Here is a 21674-nt window from a genome sequence, read left to right as displayed (position 1 = left end):
GGAGTGTTTTCTTTAACGACAATGCTTTAAAAGGAGAGTATCACTCTGCTCCAGGTGAATAACCAGTTAGAGAGAGGAGAGGGAAAACATTTCTAGAAACAGAATGCAGCAGAAAAGTGTTATGGCCTGGCTTGTAATCCGTTTGCACATCACAGTATTCCTTATTTTCCTGGGAATGGGAAATGCCGCTGAGAAGGAGAGCAGCATGCTGGGAGTTACAGCCCAAGGTACTGTCATCCTGGGAGGAATCTTTGCCATTCATGAAGATGTAGAAAAAGAAGACAGAGCCTTTGCACCACACATCCGTCCATGCATCAGGTGAGATCTTCTATCAATGTCAACTTCTATCTATTCTTTTTGACCCTGAACCGTTGGGTGCAATTCCCAAAACTTCCAAATCTCTTCCTTTGACCTCGAGGAATCTTACATAACTACTCTTTTTTACTAAGTCTTGTTCTCAAATCGAGAGGCTTAAGGTCAACTAAATGTTTTTTAGTTTTGTTTTAGTTTTAGCTCCAACACATTGTACATGCAGGCTGAGGGGTGGGACATCTCTGAGCGGTTGACCAATCACAACAGAGTGGAGAAGACTGGGCTCTGGTTTCAGACAGAGGGTGAAAAGAGGTGCAGCAGCACAGGCAGTATGAGAAAAATAAAGAGCTTTTTGAACATTAAAGCATGGAGACATGTCACAGGAGAGGCTCAGAATACAAATATGAACCTGAAAAAGCAGAATATGTTAATACGTCTCTTTAATCCTTCATAAAGTCATATTCTTGACATCGTTATAACCTTCTTCCTTTATGTCCCTCCTTGCATATCTCTTTTCAGCTCACCGATCTATACCGTCTTTATTCGTTATTTTACTCTTCTGCTCCACAGGTTGGATGAAGAAGGTCTGGTGAGGATGCTGGCTATGATCAATGCTGTAGAGATGATGAATAAATCCCCGCTGCTCACTGATGTGAACATCACTCTGGGCTACCACATCCTGGACTCCTGCACTGATGTAAGCAACGCTCTGAGAGCCACAGCACACTTCATCCAGCAGAGCCACTGCTCCGGGAACACCAGCTGTGGCCCCCGAGTCCTGGCTGTTGTGGGGGCCACTCACTCTGAAGAATCCATCGCCACCGCCAGGCAATTTACCCTAGAGATGATTCCTCAGGTAGGCAGTATCCAGGGTTGGGAGGATAGCTTTAAAAATGTATTTTATTTCAATTAGTTACCCTTAAAAAATGAATTCTGTTACAGTTAGTAGTTCCCTTTAACATATTTTAATGTGACTTGATTACTTTGTGATACTCTTGTATTATGCCAAACAAAAAAAGGATGATTTTGTGTTTTTTAAGTCTATTATGTCAGACAACAGAACAATGTGATCTTAGAAAAGAAGCAACCAAGATATTTAGTAACAAGAATAGCAAAGGAAGAGCAGAAATACAACCTGAGCTGACAGAAAATGCTTCATTTTAGTTTAATACACAGTTAAACTCACACACACTATTTTATGAACATATAGGTTCACCTGCTGATTTAAAAACAGAACAAATGAACCAAAGAAAGTGAAAACCATAAAGCAGATTCAGGCATTAAGTGTATAGATTCACAGTGTTAGCTTACAGAACAGAACAGTTTACAGAGAGAGAGAACATCTGATCCTTTACAAAATTCTCTTTTTAGGGTTTTTAGTTAACTCGTAATCCTGCTAGTAATCCCCAATTTTTTAGAAATGTAACAGTAATCTGATTTTGTCTTTTTTATGTTACTCTAAGGGATACAGTTACCTTTTTTATAACCTGATTACATAATCCTGTTGTTTAATGTAATCCGTAACTCCTCAAACCTGCATTGTAGGCCTCCATATACATTTTTAGGCGCCCTTTCAAATAAAATGACACATCTTTGAAATGAATTGAAATGACTGTATTTCTCTCCTCCAGGTCAGTTATTCATCCACTGCTGTCACTCTGAGTGATAAGAGTCGGTTCCCTGCCTTCATGAGGACTATTCCTCATGACAATCACCAGACTACAGCCATGGTCAGTCTGCTCAGCATCTACGGCTGGACCTGGGTGGGAGTAGTAATCACTGATGGGAATTACGGACAATCAGCTCTTGAGAACTTTATTTCCGAGGCTTCCAAAAAGGGGATCTGTGTGGCCTTCAAATCCATCATTCCTCAATCAGTGAGCAGTCAGGATGTCGGGTCTGCTATCACGCAGACCGCAAGTTCCATCTTTGAGAATCCTGAGGCACAGGTGATCGTGGCATTTGCCAGGTCCACTCACATGGTGTACCTTTACCAGGAGCTTAAGAACCAGATGATGAGAGCAGGAGGGGAACGAAAGTCCATGAAAAGAGTCTGGGTAGCCAGTGACAGCTGGTCCTCCTCGAGCTCCGTGAAGGAAAACATAAATCTGGAAGACGTTGGACATGTTCTGGGCTTCACCTTCAAAAGTGGAGACCTATCGTCGTTCAATGAGTACCTGAGCAGACTGGAGTCGGCTGGACATGACTATACAGAGAATAACACCTTCCTGCAGGAGTTCTACAAACAGCTGAATGCTAGTGAAGGTTATGGAGACTCTGAGCTGGGGTCTAAGGCTGTGAAAACCCTCAGAGAAAACACTCATGCCGACAATATCTTCAGTGTGGAGATGGCTGTGAGCGCCATCGCTCAAGCTGTGGCGTCTATCTGCAGGACCAGAGACTGCAAAGCACCCGGCACAGTGCAACCCTGGGAGGTAATCATGCACAATCTATAAGGTCCACATGAGTCCCTTTCAGAGATGGAAGAAGTATGGAGGCAGACAGATGCAAATAGGCTCAGTGTTGTAAAGAGACTTTTACTCAATATTGTACTTAAGTAAAAAATAAATAAAATGGAAGTACATTGTGCCACCTTATACTTTTATTTCATCACTTTTTTGGCAAATGTTGTACTTTTTACATCACTACATTTATTTTACCTATGTAGTTACTTGTTACTTTGCAGATTTAGTGTTTTTAGATTATAAATACAAAATTCAACACACATCATATTATAATATTACAAGTTAAGCTTCCCAGTATTGTAGGAAGTAATTCTACCTTTACCAGATGCAACACTGAAGTAATGAACACATAAACGCAACAATATTTTTTATACAATAATAATAATATCTGGTGCCTTAACTGCTTAATGAGTACTTTTACTTATGTCTCTTAAAGTATTTCTTTAATGTTAATGTGTTTTACTTGTACTTGTAACAGAGTATTTTTAGGATATAATATTGCTAATTTAACTTAAGCAATAATCAGAGTAATTATTTCACCTCTGAACGTGCTAAAACAGCCGTAAACACTTTCATCAGGAGAAACGTGCTACACTTTAAAAAATGATGCAAATACACTAATGTGCCAAAACACATCCGGTGCGTTTACTAAAAGCACTGCATAAACGAAACACTGTAAATAAAAAAATTGATGCAGAAATCTCAAAACACAGCGTAAACGGGGACACTAACAAGTGACGCACACAGCTGGGACAGGTCAGTTAAAGTTGGCCAACTGGCAGTTAGTCTGTTTCATAACTGTAAGTGTTAATCAGTACATTTTAAATGACTAGGTTAGCTACGTTAGCTAGCTAGCTAACAGCACACCTGCAATAATATCAGAAGGGATATGAGATCAAATTGTTAAAATAAACCAATAAATGAACAGATTAGGTACGTTTCCAGTGACAGTGAGGATTAAAATGTACTAATGAATAGACATGCAGTTAATACAAAACAATATGGTTGTGCAAATTGTTCGGTTTGATTGAGTCATCAGAAATAGTATTTGATAATGAAATGTCTCTTATAGGTGCTCAAAGCTATGTGGATGGAGGAGTTTAAACTGAGAGACGAGAGCTATAAGTTTGACAACAACGGAGACATCAACCTGGGCTACGATGTGACAATGTGGAGGTCAGACGGAGGGAACATCAACGTCGATGATGTTGTGGCCGAGTATCACCCGCACAACAACAGCTTCACCTACACCAACCACAGCACCACCCAGCAGCTCAATGCACTGAATGTAGGCCCTTCATAAGGCAGTTATTTTGCACACACATGCTGCAGTGTGTGTTTACTACACATTCAGACCATCTCTGCTAACTCAAGCGATACTGAAAACCGGTTCCACAGTATAACCAGTATGGTTGTAGCTTTCCAGTGAATGAAGCCTTAGCTTGACGCTCGTAACAATCTCCCTCGTCGTAATCCAAATCAAAGAATCCACAGGACAACTCGGTAAATTCAACCGTTTACTTCAATTCAAGAAAAATAAGCACAGAAAATAATGTCTTTTTACAAAGTTATACAGTTTATCCAAAGATCGAGAGAGAATGAGAGAGGTCAAAAAACTGTTTGGCTCCACTCTCGCATTTCCTGACTGACCCAGATTAACCCCGGAAACTCCTCCCATGAGTGTATCAAAACACCAACAAACTGCATTTAGGCTCCTACATTACCGGCCCCTAATTGTAATCAATGACCTTGAAGACAATTACTCAAACTTTTAACTTAAATTAAAGGAGCCTACATGCTATGTTACTTTTACTGTAGTTATAGAACAACAATATAAACAAATCTTATTCTTGTTCATCGCCCTGTCCAAACGGGTCTTTCAAAACAGTTCATCAATTATCCTCTGATTCTTGCAGAAGACATAGCTTTGTTATTGGACGACAAAGCTCATTGGTCTTGGTCTTGACTTTCACCTGACGAACCAGGCCTTTCTTGTCGGGAAAGGTTTCCACAATTCTTCCAAGTGGCCATGAATTTCTGGGTGAAGTGTCGTCTACAATCAGCACCACATCACCGACGCAGAAGTTTCTTCCAGGCGTGAACCATCGTTGACGTTCTTGAAGCTGCATGAGGTATTCCTTGCACCAGCGTTTCCAGAACACGTCCGCGAGGTACTGGACCTGTCTCCATCTACGATTAGCGTACTGGTCGTCCTTGTTGAATACCCCTGGTGGTAATTCAGGTTTGATCTTGAGCAACACCAGGTGGTTGGGTGTTAAAGCCTCTAAATCATTGAGGTCTGAAGATGACTTTGTGATGGGCCTGCTGTTTATGACAGCCTCAGCTTCACACAGCAAGGTATGGAGACCTTCTTCATCCAAAAGTTGTTCCTTCACTGTGATGTTCAGAATCTTCCTCACTGAGCGGATCAGCCGCTCCCAGCTTCCTCCGTGGTGAGAACCTGCGGGAGGATTGAAGTGCCATTGGACGCCCTTCTGTTGCAACTGTTTTGCGATCTTTTTAGTGTTCCACTCTTGGATCGATTTCTTCAACTCACTGTCGGCAGACCGGAAGTTGGTGCCATTATCTGAGTACATCTCTTTGACTTGGCCTCTTCTGGCAAGGAATCTTCTAATTGCGTTGAGGCACGCGTCCGTGTCAAGTGAAGAGGCAACTTCTAGATGTACGGCTCGTATGGCGAGACACGTGAAGATGACGCCGTATCTCTTTACTTGCCCTCTTCCTCTTTTCACCAGGAACGGGCCGAAGTAGTCGACACCGACTCTTGTGAATGGGGGATCGTCGGGCAGGACCCTGCATTTTGGTAGATCCGCCATGAGTTGTTTGCCAGCAGATCCGTGTAATTTTTTACAGGTGATGCACTTGGACAAAAACCTTCTGATGGTTCCATTTGCTCCAGGGATCCAGAATCGTTGTCGCAGTTGAGCTAACATGTGATTCCTTCCGGCGTGAGCTGTTATCTCATGAGTATGTCTCAGCACCAGCCTTGTGATGTGCGAATCTTTTGGCAAGATGACTTGCTGTTTGGAATCATCCGGCATTGCTGCTCGGCTCAACCTTCCGCCGACTCTCATGACTCCGTCTTGAAGTACTGGATTCAGCTTATGAAGTGAGCTGCCTTTCTTTACCCTTTGATGCTTCTTCAGGGTTGCCAAGTCTTCTTTGAAACTTTTCTTTTGACAGTACTTCACAATTTCTTTTTCTGCTTCAGTCAAACCTTCACAGGTTAGGTGTGTTCCTTTAAAAGTTTTCTTAAACTGATTCACTCTGCTTTCTCCACTTAAAGTGTTTGGTTCTTTTCTCTTTGCTTTCAGTTCCTTGAGCAAGTCTTTCAGTTTCAGAAACCAGGCAACAGCACGTTTAAGCTTTGTCCAGGATGAGTAGTGAGTCATCCAATAGTCCATTGTATCTTTGGGCTCTTGAGCCTGAATGACATGTACTTGAGCTACTCTTTTGACCTCTGGGTCGTTGACGTCCAGCATTCCAGGATCTGGATTCTTGGGCCACTGATCTTGTGAGCAAAGCAAGAAATTTGGTCTTGAAAGCCAGCTTTCACATGTCAGGAATGCTTCAACAGTCTGTCCTCTCGAGACATGATCAGCGGGATTCAGAGTTGTGTTGACGAACTTGTGATCATCCTTGGACATTTCGATATCCTCGTCTTGTCCGGCATCGGGAAAGTCCTGCTTGAACTGCAGTTGCCAGAGCTCTTCTAGCTTAGCTACTGAGATTCGATTAGCAAAGACTTCTGTCAATCTGTTTGTCTCCATTGTACCACTTCCACCCCTGAGCGGTCCATTTACAGTCCAGCCTAATATTGTTCTCACGGCGTATGGTCCATCGTCCACGCTGTTGACCACTTGTAGTGGCTCCATTGCCTTGGGAACATTTGCTCCAATGAGTAATCCAACCCCAGCTTTGATAGTGGGAAGTTTCACCTCCTTTAGGTGAGGCCAACTGTTAACATCCTCTTGGCGGGGGATATTATCTTTGGTTACAGGGATGTGTTTTTGTGAATACACCTCTGAAAGTTCAATAAACTGGTTGCCATCCAGACTACTGATTTCCAGTCCAGTGACAATGCATGTGTTCACAACAGATTCATTACCCATAGTACGCAACGAGATATTAACATTGCGTCCATTCATGTTAAGTTGGTTTATCAGTGACTCTGTAGCGAAAGTAGCTGAGCTACCTGGGTCCAAAAAGGCATATGTTCTCACTGCCTTGGTTCCTTTTTGTGCCTTGACACACACTGGAATAATGGAAAGGACACAATCCTCCTTACCGGCCCCAATGATGCCAACAGTTTCAGTCATTTGTACAAGAGCACTTGATAAAGATTGCTGTCCACGACTTTCTGTTGCAGTTTCTCCCTGCAAGTCTTTAGTGTACATGTGCAGCAGTGTGGGATGCAGTCGAGAGCACTCTTCACATTGAACTTTCTCTTTGCAGCTGCTACTCATGTGACCGTGTTTCAAACATGCAAAACACAAACCTTTGCGTCTCAAGAAGTCAATCTTCTCTTTGTGTGGCTTGCCCTTGAGTTTTCTGCAGACTGTGAGGCTGTGTTGCTCTCCTTTGCAATAAACACAAGGCTTGCTGTTTGCGTCCACTGTGACGGGTTGTGTTTTTAAAGTTGCTTGCTTGTCGTTTTCCATCTTGACTTTGTTTTCGATTCCGGCGGGAACAACGGCTGTTGTGAATACCTTCTTGGGTTTGAATGTCTCGGCATATTGTGGTTTTGGTCGGACTGGGTCTTTCATGCCTGTGGTGGTTTCTTTTATGTTTCCATAGAGTGGGTGTAACATATATCTAACCTGCTTGTTGACAAAGTTGACAAAATCCTTGAAATTCGCTCTTTTCTTTGTTTTTTCTTGTAGGTCGCAGGCAGACTTTCTCCAGGTTTCTTTGAGTCTGTATGGAAGCTTGTTAGCCAATGCCTTTATGTTAGCTGTGTTATCCAAGTCTTCCATGTAGCTAATATCTGTCATTGTGTTTGAGCATCCAGTGAGGAATAATGCGAAGGACTGTAATGCGGCGCCATCTTCTGGCTTAATTGTCTGCCAATCCAAAGCCTCCGTTATGTAAGCTTCTGCTATCTTGTAGTCGTCGCCGAAAAACTCCTTCAGCATTTGTGTTGCTTTAGCATAACCTGCTGAGGGTTCCATGTGGATGCAGCTCTTAACTAAGTCGTGCGGTTGTCCACTTGTGTACTGCAGCAAAAATTGTAGGCGATCACGATTGTCGCCAGTGCGGCCTTCAACTCCATGTTCAATAGATCTGATAAAGGATTTATATTCAAGCGGGTCACCCTTGAATATTGGAATAGTGAGATGGGGAAGTAATGAAGCGTTGTGATTCTTCACAAGATACTCTGTCACATTGACTTGCTGAGAGATGGCCTTGCATAGACTATCAAGCCCAGGTCCACGATTGAGTTCCATGTCTTTTGCAGTTGAGGCTCTTTGAGGCATTGCTGGCTGAAGAATGGGTTTAACGTCGGGATTAGTTATGACGTGCTGTAATGGTAGTTGAAAAGTAGTTTTTACCTCTGTTTCGCCAACCTGTTCATCAATGTCAATGATGCTCGTGCCTGCTTGTGTGTATTCATATTTTTGCAAAACTTCAATTTTTGCATCTGACTCAGCAAGAGCAGTCTGCATTTCATGCATTTCTTTTCTAGCCTTTATGGCGGCTTCTATTCTTTTGTGCTCTGCTTCTCTGTATCCCTTTTCTGCATGCCAATCTGCTTCTTCCTTTTCTATGGCCAACTTCTCCCTTAAAGCAGCAGCCTTTGCATTTAAAGATGCACGCTCCATTTCTGCCTTTATTCTGATTGAGGAAGAAGCTGACAACTCGCTTCCAAATAGTGATCCGCGTCTACTTGTACGTTTAGTAGTCGATTTTGATGATGTAGGCCTATCTGTGTGTGTTACTTGTTCATCACACTCTTCAGCCTGCACTGAGTGTTTCATGACCTCTTTCATCCATTCCTCACATTTCCAGAAGAAATCATCCATTGATTTATCTTTAGGATTAAACCAATTCTTTTGATTATCAGCATATTCATCCTCATCCATGAATTGTTGCAAACCAGAATTTAGGTTGGACAACTCTTGATGCAAAACACTAAAGTCAACACGCAATTTATTTTTTACAGTGTCGACATTTGCATCATCTTCCATTAATTGCTCAATTTGCTTTATCATGCTAGTTAGCTGGGACAGCTTGCATTTGCGTGCTTGGATTTGTCTAGCCTTGCGTTCTTCTACAGCCTTCTCAGTCATTTTTACTGTTCGTTTTCCACTGTCTTGTTCATCCATAACAAGCTGAATTTTCCACACTTAGCCTACTTGGTAAAAATGTCGAAACACCGCAGAGTGAGCGTTACGCTTGAAATCCGTTCCACTTCGTCATTCAGCCGAACGACGGGCACGGCACGCGCATGCACTTCACTGCCGTCCTCATAGAGTAGCGTCAATTAGCGATCCGCGGCAGAGCAAAGGCAGATAAAACTTACGGTTTGTTGAATTATCTTCTCAATACCACCGTGAAGTCAGTGCAAAGTTCCTTCTTTCGTTATCCGTTTCGAGTCAAGCCGTTCCAAATTCCAGTAGCGTTAATCCATGCAGAGCTAGTTTTTTGACTAATGTAGCTTTCCAGTGAATGAAGCTTTAGCTTGACGCTCGTAACAATCTCCCTCGTCGTAATCCAAATCAAAGAATCCACAGGACAACTCGGTAAATTCAACCGTTTACTTCAATTCAAGAAAAATAAGCACAGAAAATAATGTCTTTTTACAAAGTTATACAGTTTATCCAAAGATCGAGAGAGAATGAGAGAGGTCAAAAAACTGTTTGGCTCCACTCTCGCATTTCCTGACTGACCCAGATTAACCCCGGAAACTCCTCCCATGAGTGTATCAAAACACCAACAAACTGCATTTAGGCTCCTACAATGGTAATGCGGCATTCAGTAAAACAATACAATATAACTAATTTAAAGAACTAATATATAAAGTCAAAAATGTTATGATAATAATTTCTCCCTGTTTTCCTCAGCACATCATCTCAAAATGCTCCAAAAGCTGCGTCCCTGGAGAGTCCAAGAAAACCACCAAGAGTGAACACACTTGCTGCTACGAGTGTGCCATCTGTTCTGCAAACTACTACTCTAATGACACAGGCAAGACATTCCCCTTCATACTCACATTTATTTACATCCAAATGAGGAATAGGCATTATGGAATAAAAGTGTTTTGGTAATCATATAATGAGCTCACTGTACAAGCACAGGAATTCAGGTATAATCACATTTCAACCAAGAAACTTAGAAGCTTAGTGCATTCTCGTTTGTGCTGTTACATCAGGAGACCCACAAACATTAGGCAAATATTTCCACTGAAACACACATTTCCACTGAAATCAGTTCCGAAATCAGTTCTGCTCTTGTACTAGTTTGGTTTGCAGTTGTTTGAACCCATTTGGTTTTCCTACTGGAAAGTGTAGCCACGTCATGACGTCACAGTCTACGTCGCTGATTTTCTCAGCGACAGCAACACTAGCAGTAGCATAAATATTGTGCAAAGAAAAATGACGGACTGCTTCGGAGCTGTGCTCATGTTGCCACTGGAAAGCAGTAATCCACTATCTGACTGTCGCACAAATAACATCCCCTGATGCATTTTTACCCATACGTTTTGTTTTAACTGACAACATTTGGCATCGTAGTGCCATGTTAGCATAGCCACAATAGCCCTTTTGACTATCTTCTATCTACCACTTGCTGCTCTCACCGTGGCCTAAGCCGTTTTCTACTGGCTTATTTTCACAATGATCTTACTTGTGATAGTCTGACATGACAACTTTTGTAGGCTAGGTATTGATTACACCTGATAGCCAGTGAAAAAGAACCAACAGAAAAATGGCTAATTTGCGCCAAAGCTGTGAGCTGCTGTTCAAAACGGGCAATTTCATATGTTCAAATGTACTCACCAAAATGTTGCTCACTTCCAAGAAACATCAACCAGTGTGCCACTGTAATGAGTTTGATATCTATTGTGTTAGAGCTCCACACACTGCTGTAAAACCACAGGGTTCATTGGTCTTCTTTTTACTTTATATAATATAATAATTTGTATGTGTTAGTTAATATTATTTATTTGCAACAGCATTAGTGTAAAACAGGTCAAAATGTTTCTTATTACACAGCTTAGTTGAATACTCAATTTTGATGGGTCAACCTAGAAATTCCAGAGGTCTGTCATCATTCGCTAACAGCTGTTGCTAACACCACTTTGGGAGTTATTTTTAAGCATAAATGCAATCAGCAACAACCAAAAAACTCTGTATGATTCTATGAAGGAACTACATCACTGTCACATGGATGCTCATCACGACTGCTAAGTGATGACATTCATTGGTCTCATTTAATCACTTGCTAGCAACCAGAGTTGATGACACATTAGAGCTTTGCACCTACTGTATTTAGGGTTTAGGGTTTGCACATCTCTCCAGCTTGTGTTAACCATAGATGTTATTTAATGCTTCTAACCACAAGCGCGTTCAAAAAACCATTGACATCAAGACAAGGGGACGGGAAGAAGTAAAATGTCTTCCCGGGTTTTTAGGACTCATTACCACTCTCACAAAAATGTGTCCTTGTGTTCCCTTTCCAGCCATCAACATTTAAAAGACAGAAACAGATGAAGTATTTTGAAAAGATCTTCAACACTTAAACAATAATTGAGTTGTCTTTCCATTTAGCTCCCCTTGCTCTTCCTGTTTGTTCCTGCAGATATGGCCCAGTGTCTCAGGTGTGACACAAACAAAGAATGGTCTCTTGAGGGCAGCTCCAGCTGCACCCCTAAAGCCCGACTCTTCTTCTCCTGGCAGGACCCATTCGCCATGGTTCTCCTGAGCTTTTCTGCCCTGGGCATCCTCCTGGCTCTGCTGGTGTCCGCTCTGTTTCTCTATCAGCGGGAGACTCCTGTTGTGAAGGCCGCCGGGGGGCCACTGAGCCAGGTCATCCTATTTTCTCTAGTCATCAGTGACATCAGTGCCATGTTGTTTGTAGGCCGGCCTAACAGTCTCCAATGTAAGGCTCGGCAGGTGCTCTTTGGCATCAGCTTCACTCTGTGTGTGTCCTGCATCCTGGTGAAGACGCTGCACATTCTGTTCGCCTTCCAGTTGAACCCCGAGCTGCAGGAGGTTATACGTGGGCTATACAAGCCGTACATCATCGTCTCCATCTGTGTGAGCTTACAAGCAGCAACCTGTATCTGCTGGCTGGTCCTAAAAAGCCCATATAATCAAATCATTAATAATCCCACCACTCTGCTGGAGGACTGTCACGAGGGCTCGTATTTGGCCTTCGGGGTGATGTTAGGCTACATAGCTGTCCTGGCATTCATTTGTTTCATCTGCGCCTTCAAAGGTCGCAAACTGCCACACCTGTACAACGAGGCTAGGTTCATCACCTTCAGCATGCTGCTATACCTCATCTCCTGGCTGCTGTTTGTTCCCGTCTACATTACGACTTCAGGAGTCTACCTGCCAGCTGTGGAGATGGTGGTCATCCTCATCTCCAACTATGGCATCCTCTGCTGTCATTTTTTTGCAAAGTGCTACATAATTATCTTTAAGAAGGAACAGAACACAAGCACTGCTTTTAAGAAGAAACTATATGAGTACTCTCAAAAAACCAGTGATGTTTTTTCCGTGTCTGCGGTGACAGACTGCAGGGAAGGGGCTACGTGCCCAAAAGTGTCAATCACGCAACACTGCTTCAGAAGAAACAACAGCATATAAACTGTCCAACCGGGTTGTCAGAAATGATTTTAATTAATTGTATTTTTTGCAAGTTTTATTATAAAGTTTACATATTTAAATCATCTGATGAGGAATGTGAGATAGTTGCCATAAATTGGGGAAGGAAGGCAGACTAGAAGTAAACACTAAAGGGAACATCATATGGGCTCTTGCAGTGTTTAAAGACTGGTTAATGGAAAAGAAAATGAGAACAGACTTGAACATCGATCATTAAAAGAAAAAAGAAAACTGACAGGGTCTGGGGCTGCACTTAAATGTAAGATTTATTGAGACAAAACAGGCCATCATTTATTAAGGCGCCTCATACACTCCCCAACTATTTAAAACAATGGAAACGTTTGATGAAGATAACTGTGGTCAGACAGGTTGAACTGTCTCATGATGGGTTAATCAAGTTGTTTGGAAATCCCCCCCATACCAAATTCCAGTGACTGCAGGCAGAAAAAGAGATCAACAGAAACCTTGAGGAATGTAAGCATCAGCCTGCTGCGAGACTCACGCTGTAACAGGATATAAGTGAGCTGGCATTCCACAATTGTGTAATCTATTGTCACTGATTCTCGGGGATATAATCATGTGCAACAATAGGAACAGTACAGCAGAGGTTAAATGCTTACGGCAGGAGATTCCAAACTTTTTCATGAATCCTTTTTGCATTTTTTTGCTATGATAAAGGTCGTCACTGTTTGTGGATAGCACATGGTTAAAAATACAATCTATGGCCACTGACTATTGAGTCGGTCTGAGGGTGGCTGTTGACTTTTATTTTTTTATTTTTACTTAATTAAAAAAAATGTATGTGCCCAAACTTCTCAAAACATCATTATTTTCACTATTTTTTCTAAGAAGAAGCACCTCAATCTTATTTTTGGACCCACAGTTTTTATAACGTTTGGTGAAAATCGTATACATGTTGGTTATATTAATACATTCTTACCTGTTTCCTACATAACAAAGTTAGAAACGCTCATGGATAAATGTCAGTTGCTACAGTATACACACCTATCAACATAAAGAAAGGTCACAGGGAATGGATTTAGTGAAGCAGAATTTGAGATGATCACTGTCTGTCTGCATCTTCCAAACTACTCAGCCAGCACAGCCGGAGCAAACGGCACCAAAGTCAAAGTGAGTGCAGCAGGAGAAGCTAAGCTAATCAAAAGCTATTCCACTACCCAGCATGCCCCTGGTGTAAGGTGCACAGTTGCAGGGAAATAAGAAGGACGAAATATGATTCACTTTGTGCCCAGATCTTGTTTTGTTTATATCAATAACTCTTTGTGAATTTAACAGAGCTTGACCAAGTGTACATAAGCAGGGGCAGGAACGTTAGCGTTTGGGTGTAGAAAAAACCCACATTAAATGACAAAAATAATAAATAGTGTATTTTATTTGTTGTAATTATTTATAGTTTGATGAGAACATTGCATATGCTTTAATGAACTTAATTATAATTATACAGTTTTTGTAACAGTTTGTTTTGTTTGTGGACTGCCCTTTATTTATGTTTCGTTATTTATTGAAAATAATTATAGCAGACTGTTGTGCGCAGGCTCGAGTGTGCAGTCTCGGGTATAAATGCCATTGCCAGCGTGACAAAGTCTGAATGAAAGTCTGGAAGGGGCACGCAAAAAAGTTTTTGACCGCATGCATCCCCACGCCCGTTTTATTTCTGTTTCTATCAATTGACTTTGTGATGCGTAGAAGTCTCAAGTCGGCAGTGGGACGACAAAGGGCACATTGAAAACCAAGGAATAAAGCACTTCAATGGAACGATGAAGGTATCTGGGTTTATTCATTTCATGCAAGTCAATACTCGAATGCGCCCTGCACACTAAGTGGCCTTTGAACATTTGGTTAAGCATAATCAGCCACTACAAATAGCCGCTGTACTCTGTGGTGGCCAATCCATGTGTGAAAATGATGTCTCATGCTCCCTGAACCACTCTTTCACAATTTGAGCCCGGAACATGCCCGTGCCATCAGGGAAGAAAAAATCCATTGATGGAATAACCTGGTCATTCGCTATATTCAGGTAGTCAGCTGACCTCATTCTTTGGGCACATACATAACGTTGCTGAACCTAGACCAGACCAACTGCAGCAACCCCAGATCATAGCACCGCCCCCACAGGCTTGTGACCTTTTTTTTTGGCCGGGCAGTGTATAACTTCCTAGAATCAACATGTCATATTCACAAAATTCAGTTTCTGAGGAGCACTTCCTCTTCATGCTCAAAGACTCTCTTTTTATGACGATGTTTTATAACCACGGAATTACCAATACCTTTAACAATAAGAAAATTAGGAATTTCCGCACACAGTCACTTTTAGAATTGCTTAAGTTAAGAGATTCCCTTGTGGATCAAAACTTGGGAAAAGTCCAATCTTTGACTATGAAGCTTTTGTTAAAGGATGATACAGATATTAAACATCTGCTCTCTGTGAAGCCTGATCATGCATGTGGAATTCGAGGCCAGTTTGATCACAGCGGATCATGCACCACCATGCCATGGCAAGGTCTTTCCTTGACCTCAAATGGTCTTTAAATAGCACCAAACATGAAGTCCACTGGATTTAAACAGTGAGGGACGATTTGTGCGGGCCTGAAAATTAGCAATAATACACAAAATAAATCATACTTAATTAAAATTGTCTGAATTCCTCCACAATCGCCCCAAGAAACTTTAGCTTATTCATCAGTGCAGAGATAACTTGAATATAAAATGTAGTATAATTCCTGTTTGATACCACTATGGATTATGATTTATGACTAATTTGCTGAAGTTTGTTTTACACTGGAGCTATATGCCACTTAGAAAATGGATTGGTCTATTGATATTGATTGCAGATAATATTTAATCAGTAGTTTTCATTCTTTGATTTGATCAAAAACTAAAGTGAGGTTTTTCATAACCTCCATTAGAGGACACTGCCAGACCTAAATGTAATTCTTAAGTATAACTAGTTAAGTTTAAAAAGCTGCAGTGGTCAAGGTTGAAATAAATTAGAGGCAAATATTGCATCAAGTGGTAAATTAAATATATGAAATACAAAAGTACACTTCATCCAGCATCCCTCTCTTATTTGCAGCAACAGGTTTCATTATGTCAAAAATATTTTTGATATTCTTATAAGTGGGTAGGGGGGTGGCGATCGATCCCTTTTGTGCATTAAAAGAGTAAAATGACCCACAAACATCCCCCTTTGTATCATCAGAGCCTGAGGATGAACGCCTGGCTAAACAGAGACACTTGATAACCGCTGAGGTGTCCGTTAGGGTTTCAGGTTTTCTCAAGCCAGCTAAAGAAAAGAAACCCTGGCTCTGTAGATGTATACCCGTCTTGAAACACAGAGCCTGTATCTCTTACCATGCTCTGTGGGTGTGTGTTTCATGCTTTACGATGTATCATATTCAACAAATGTGTTTATGGTTGTGTTGTTTACAAAACCACATGGTTGTTTAGTCCAGCCTCTTAATTAGGTGGTATTTCTGAAAAGTGTGAATGTGTATGGCTTATTAGTAAAAGTCGCTTACCAGACTTTTTTAACATAAATGATGTACGCTAAATCAAATATATAAGTAATATTTTGAGTTTTTGACTAAAAAATGATAAGGAACCACGTTTATTGGAACCAGCATACCTGTACCTACTGATTCTGTCTTTTCCTCGGGTTAGGGTTACCCAGGTGTTGTTACCCTGGTCAACCAGCTGTCCTTTACTGCTGACATCGCTCCTGTACACACACTCCTTAAAATGTCAGGAGGATACATCCAGAACTTACCCAGAAGGCAACACAGATCCAGGCTCTTGTACCATCCTACAACTAAAAAGCCCACCTGTTTATCATGTGCCTTGGACATTAAATTAAACACAAAAAGCACTTAAAGTTTAGCCCATTTTAAACCAACAGTGGCTTGGCTTATTTGAAGCAAACGGAAAACATTAAGAGACCACTTCAGCATTAGGATGTTCTCTTGTTTTATTATGTCTTTGAGTTAAATGATTTTAAAAATATTTGTATTGTATTCTATAAACTCTATTCTATAAACTGTCTGTTGGAATTCAACAGACAGTCGAATGGCTGCTGTTGAGGAATGTGACCTCTGCTGCTGATTGTTTTGCCTAATTGACCACTGCAGGTCTTCGGTCAGGAAGCACGCGAGACATCAGTTGAGTTTATAATGTTTACTGTAGAACTGTATGGATACAGCGATGCGTCCTGGGTACAGAACAGTTTATCGTCAGTGACTGCCGCACCGTTGTAAACATGTCGAGTGGTGAACGTGAGGAAAGGAAGAGGAACTGCATAAACCGTCTTCAAAAAAAAACGCCCACTTCAAAATAAAGGCATGAATATATAAACATTTCTAACTTGAGGAATTCAGAACAGCCGCCCCCACATTTGCTTGTAAATGTGTAAAACCAGGGATTCTTCAAGTGTCTTTGGTGTCATCCTGAAGTACAGGAAGTTCGATAAGTCGAGCAACTGATCTCGTGTAGACTTTGTCTTTGACTTTGACCTCTGCCGTACTGATACATCCATCCGGGCTAGCGATGGCCTTGACGACTCTCCCGATGGGCCATTGAGCTCTCGGAAGAGATGGGTCTATGATTAGCGCGACAGACTCCAGAGTGATGTTCTTTTATGACCTTTGCCACTTTTGCCACGTCTGGAGATTCGGCAGGTAGTTCCTTGTGAACTGAAGCCAAAACTGAGTGTAGACCACCCGAGGCAGAGCCGCATCCCGCCGCCCCATCAGGAGGATGTTTGGAGTGATGGGGTCCAGGTCGGCTACATCAGCTGACACGTATCCCAGTGGCTGTGAATTTAAGATCCCCTCTACTTCCACCAAAGCTGTGTACAGAACATCTTCTGAAACGGATTGGCTGCCCACTGCGACTTGGAGGCCAGATTTGATAGAACGTACCTCTATCTCTCCCATGCTCCCCTGAAGTGGGGAGCGTTCGGTGGATTGAACTTGAAGTCAATCTGGTATTCTGTCAGTTGATCTTTCAGTTGTTGGGTACATGGCTGCGAAAGCCTCCCTGAGTTCTCTCTCAGCACCGCAGAAGTTGGTACCACAGTCTGATAGCACTTGCTTTGGTCGACCCCGTCTGGCAATGAAACGACGAAGAGCAAGGAGGAAAGCATCCACATCCATAGAGTTCAGAAGCTCTATGTGCACCGCTCGTGTTGTGAGGCACTTGAGGATCACACCCCAGCGCTTCTCCGTCCTCCTACCTATCTTCACCAGGTAAGGGCCGAAACAATCAACGCCAGTTGAATAAAAGGGTGGAAAGAGAAGTCTGAGGCGTTGCAGGGGCAGATCTGCCATCTGCGGCACCTTTGGCTGAGCTCTCCAGCGCTGACAAGTGGAGCAGTTGAGTGGGTGGTGTCGGATGGCCTGTCGTCCCCGCAAGATCCAATACTGTCTCCGTAACTCAGCATAGACCCGTTCTGTACCTGGGTGCAGTAGACGTTCATCCATGTCTTTGATGAGAAGTTTCACAGCTGGGTGCCTTGGGTCAAGCACAATTGGGTGGATCTCCCCAACTCTTGGGTTCCGCAATCTAAGCAGCCTTCCCCCCACGCGGATGAGACATGTTGCAGCGTCCCACTCTGGAGCAAGGCTGAGCAGATGACTGTGATTTGGCACAGGTTTCCGTGCCTTAAAGGCAGCGACTTCTCCTGAGAAGCTATGTTCTTGACATCCTCTCAGCAGCAAGACCTCCGCATCTCGGTGACTAATGAGCTGGTTGTGCATTGGATCTGTTGCTGCCGCCCCATGAGCTTGTCGCGTTGCCTCCACCAGTTCCTTCCATGAGCTGTACTGGGTAGCATCAGGGATGTGGTCGTTGGGCTCCACGGCTGTGAAGCAGCAGAAGATGATACCTTTCAATTCGGATGAGCCCACTGTTGTAGTTTGCTCGGGTTTCTTCGGCCAGTGTTCAGCACTCTGTTTAAGGAGTGGGGGCCCTTGACTCCAGCGACCAGGTCCTGCTAGCACCAGCAGTGATTTTCCCCTTGTTATATCGTCTGCCGGATTGTTTGGACTGTCAATGTATCGCCAAGCCTGTCGGTCGGTTAGTTCTTGGATCTCCGACACACGGGTTTCGACAAATACCTTATAACGGCAGGAATCTGATTGAAGCCACTCCAATACTGTAGTGGAGTCGGACCACAACACTGTTTGTCGGATGGGGAGCGTCATCTCAGTCTCTATGAGCTTGGACAGTTGAGCTCCGGCTAGTGCTGCGCAGAGTTCTAGGCGGGGTATGGACTGTTGCCGTTTGGGAGCGACCCTGGACCTAGCCATCACGAAGGAAGTGTGGATGGTTTCTCCTGTATCGACCATAAGGTAAGCTACTGCTCCGTATGCTCGCTCCGAAGCGTCACAAAAGATATGGAGATCATACTTTGCATCTGTACCTTTGGCAGGGAGTGGTGAATAACAGCGGGGAATGGACACACTGTTAAGATGTTTCAGCTCACTCTCCCAGGTTTCCCAGGCTTCTCGGAGGGCAGGAGGTAGGTCAGGATCGTCCCAGCCTCTTTGTTTGGACCAAAGCTGCTGGATTAACACTTTGGCGCGGGTTGTGAATGGCACCATGAACCCTAGAGGGTCATATTGACTGGCTAACACTTGATAGGCTGTCCTCATCGTCAGCATAGAGTGCTCAATGATCCGATACTGATAGCCAAGGGTGTCAGCAGCACAGTTCCATCTCAGGCCTAAGGTGGGTTCAAGTGGGTCTGTACGGCTCTGGCTCAGCCACTGCTCTGTAGCTGAAGATCTGGCGTCAGTGGGAAGATGTGCTACCACCATTGGTTGATTACTGGCGCACTGCCTGAGGTCAAATCCTCCTTCTGCCAGTAAGGTGCGTAGCTGGTCGACTCTTTGCTTGGCTGTAAATATGGTGGGAAAGCTTTCGAGGCAGTTGTCGACGTAGAAGCTCTGCTGCACCGACTGTAGCACTTCAGGATGGCTGTCTAGGTGGTTACGAGCATGTTGCTGCAGAGCGAAGATAGCACAGCATGGACTGCTGGTTGTGCCGAATGGCTGCACTTGCCATTCGTACACATCTGGTGGGTCTTCGCAGCACATGCCCCTCCAGATGAACCGAAGGAGTGGTCTGTCTTCAGGCAGCAGGCGGATTTGATGAAACATTGCACGGATGTCCCCGCTCACTGCAATCTGGTGCTGCCTGAATCGGATGAGAACACCTACCAGCGATGGACCCAGTGTAGGCCCAGGTAAGAGTTGCTCATTCAGGGAGACGTTGTGGTGCATAAATGAACAATTGAAGACCAGACGTGGTTTGTTGTTGTGGCACACAAGATGATGGGGGAGATACCATGTTTCTGCAGACTGTTCCACCTCCTTCGGTTGAAGCTTCTTGACGTACCCAGCGTTGATGAGTTTGTTGATTTCAGATGAGTAGATTGCCGCTTTCTCTGGTTCCCTCTTGAGTCATTTCTCTGTGGCCCTCAAATGAGCCATGACTGAATGTGTGGAACCGTTGAGCTTGGGTGCTCCCAGTTTCCGCAGGAGGGGGGTTGCATAGCTGTGAACTCCTTCAACTTCCAGTCGCTGTGTTTTTGTTTCCAAGAGGTTCATGGCATCCTGGTCCTCACGAGAGCGGACGACCATTTTCTCAACAGCTACCACTCTACCAGATGAGATGATTGGATAGGAGGAGCTTGAGTGCTTTGGAGAAGCTGGATGTATTGGTGTGAATGCAGATTTTGCTCCTTTACCTACTACTGCAGGGGTGTAGTCTCTCAGCTCATCTTCTCCTTCCAATGTTAAGATCACATTTGCTGGTGTGTGTCTTTCATTGTGAGACTCCGTGTTGTGCACCTGCTTCTCTGTTGATGGGGAATGGCTTGGAGAGTGGATGTATGAAGGGGGACGTAGTGGTTGAATTGGGGGCGTGGTACCTCTCACATTGTGATTCTCCTCATTCTCCTCTTCTTCCCGTCGGAATGATGTAATATGCTCCAACAGCTCTCGGCGACGACGTTTTCGATGTTCATATTGGCGGAGTTTGTTGGTGACTTGAGCTATTTCAGCCTTTTCCTCCCTCTCACTCCTGGATATGGATTCCATAAGTTCGCCTGAGTATGTGGTGCTCAGTGGATCACCTGGACCGGGGCCATGTGAGGCTCTGCTGGTACCAAGACGAAAACCTGCATCTGCTTGTCCACTGTCTGATGCGGCTGCTGCTCCTCTCTGCTCCTCATGCTCTCCGTCGTCGGGGTGAGAGGAAAGGGCAGGTCCACGATGATTGTAGGCAAGGATGTAGTCTTCTAGGTGCTTGGGTGTACGGTGTTGCCTTGCATGTCGCTCTCGTGCATCAGTATTAGTGGGGGATGTTGTATCTTCCTCTGATGACATATTCTGCAGTACTCAATAATCCGGCTTGAAGGACCTTTGTTGAGGAATGTGACCTCTGCTGCTGATTGTTTTGCCTAATTGACCACTGCAGGGCTTCGGTCAGGAAGCACGCGAGACATCAGTTGAGTTTATAATGTTTACTGTAGAACTGTATGGATACAGCGATGCGTTCTGGGTACAGAGCAGTTTATCGTCAGTGACTGCCGCACCGTTGTAAACATGCCGAGTGGTGAACGTGAGGAAAGGAAGAGGAACTGCATAAACCGTCTTCAAAATAAAACGCCCACTTCAAAATAAAGGCATGAATATATAAACATTTCTAACTTGAGGAATTCAGAACAGCTGCCATACATGTAGAGATAAAGATTTAAGAAACTTTTGGAGTGGTCTCTTATTTTTTTCCGGAGTTGTATATCTGGAGTTTTCTTGTTGTTCTGAGTTTGTATCTTTATGGTTTATTCAGTTTATTTGAGAAAAATGTCAGCTAAATGAAATAAAATGTAAAAACATAAGCTAACTACATTTTTGTTAATTGAGCCGAGTAAATGTACTGCATTTCCCTTATAAATAACGGTCTACTTTGTGTATTATGCTGTCTTATTTATAACTGATCTATACTGGATTCATTTTTTATACTGCTA

The 21674-nt window shown here is 43.2% G+C and overlaps 1 protein-coding gene across 1 annotated transcript; it reads left to right on the top strand.

Moving 5' to 3' along the window:
- Nucleotides 1–14404, top strand: gprc6a (G protein-coupled receptor, class C, group 6, member A). Its single transcript, XM_063878539.1, has 6 exons — nucleotides 1–318; nucleotides 883–1168; nucleotides 1944–2747; nucleotides 3850–4065; nucleotides 9863–9986; nucleotides 11598–14404. Exons 1-6 carry the CDS (start codon nucleotides 104–106, stop codon nucleotides 12608–12610), a joined length of 2658 nt encoding a protein of 885 aa, XP_063734609.1. The 5' UTR covers nucleotides 1–103; the 3' UTR covers nucleotides 12611–14404.
- Nucleotides 14405–21674: the final 7270 nt, after the last annotated feature.

This window comes from Eleginops maclovinus, chromosome 3 (assembly GCF_036324505.1).
Source record: "Eleginops maclovinus isolate JMC-PN-2008 ecotype Puerto Natales chromosome 3, JC_Emac_rtc_rv5, whole genome shotgun sequence".
Classification (NCBI taxonomy): Eukaryota; Metazoa; Chordata; class Actinopteri; order Perciformes; family Eleginopidae; genus Eleginops; species Eleginops maclovinus.
This window is presented reverse-complemented; position numbering and strand designations above follow the sequence as displayed.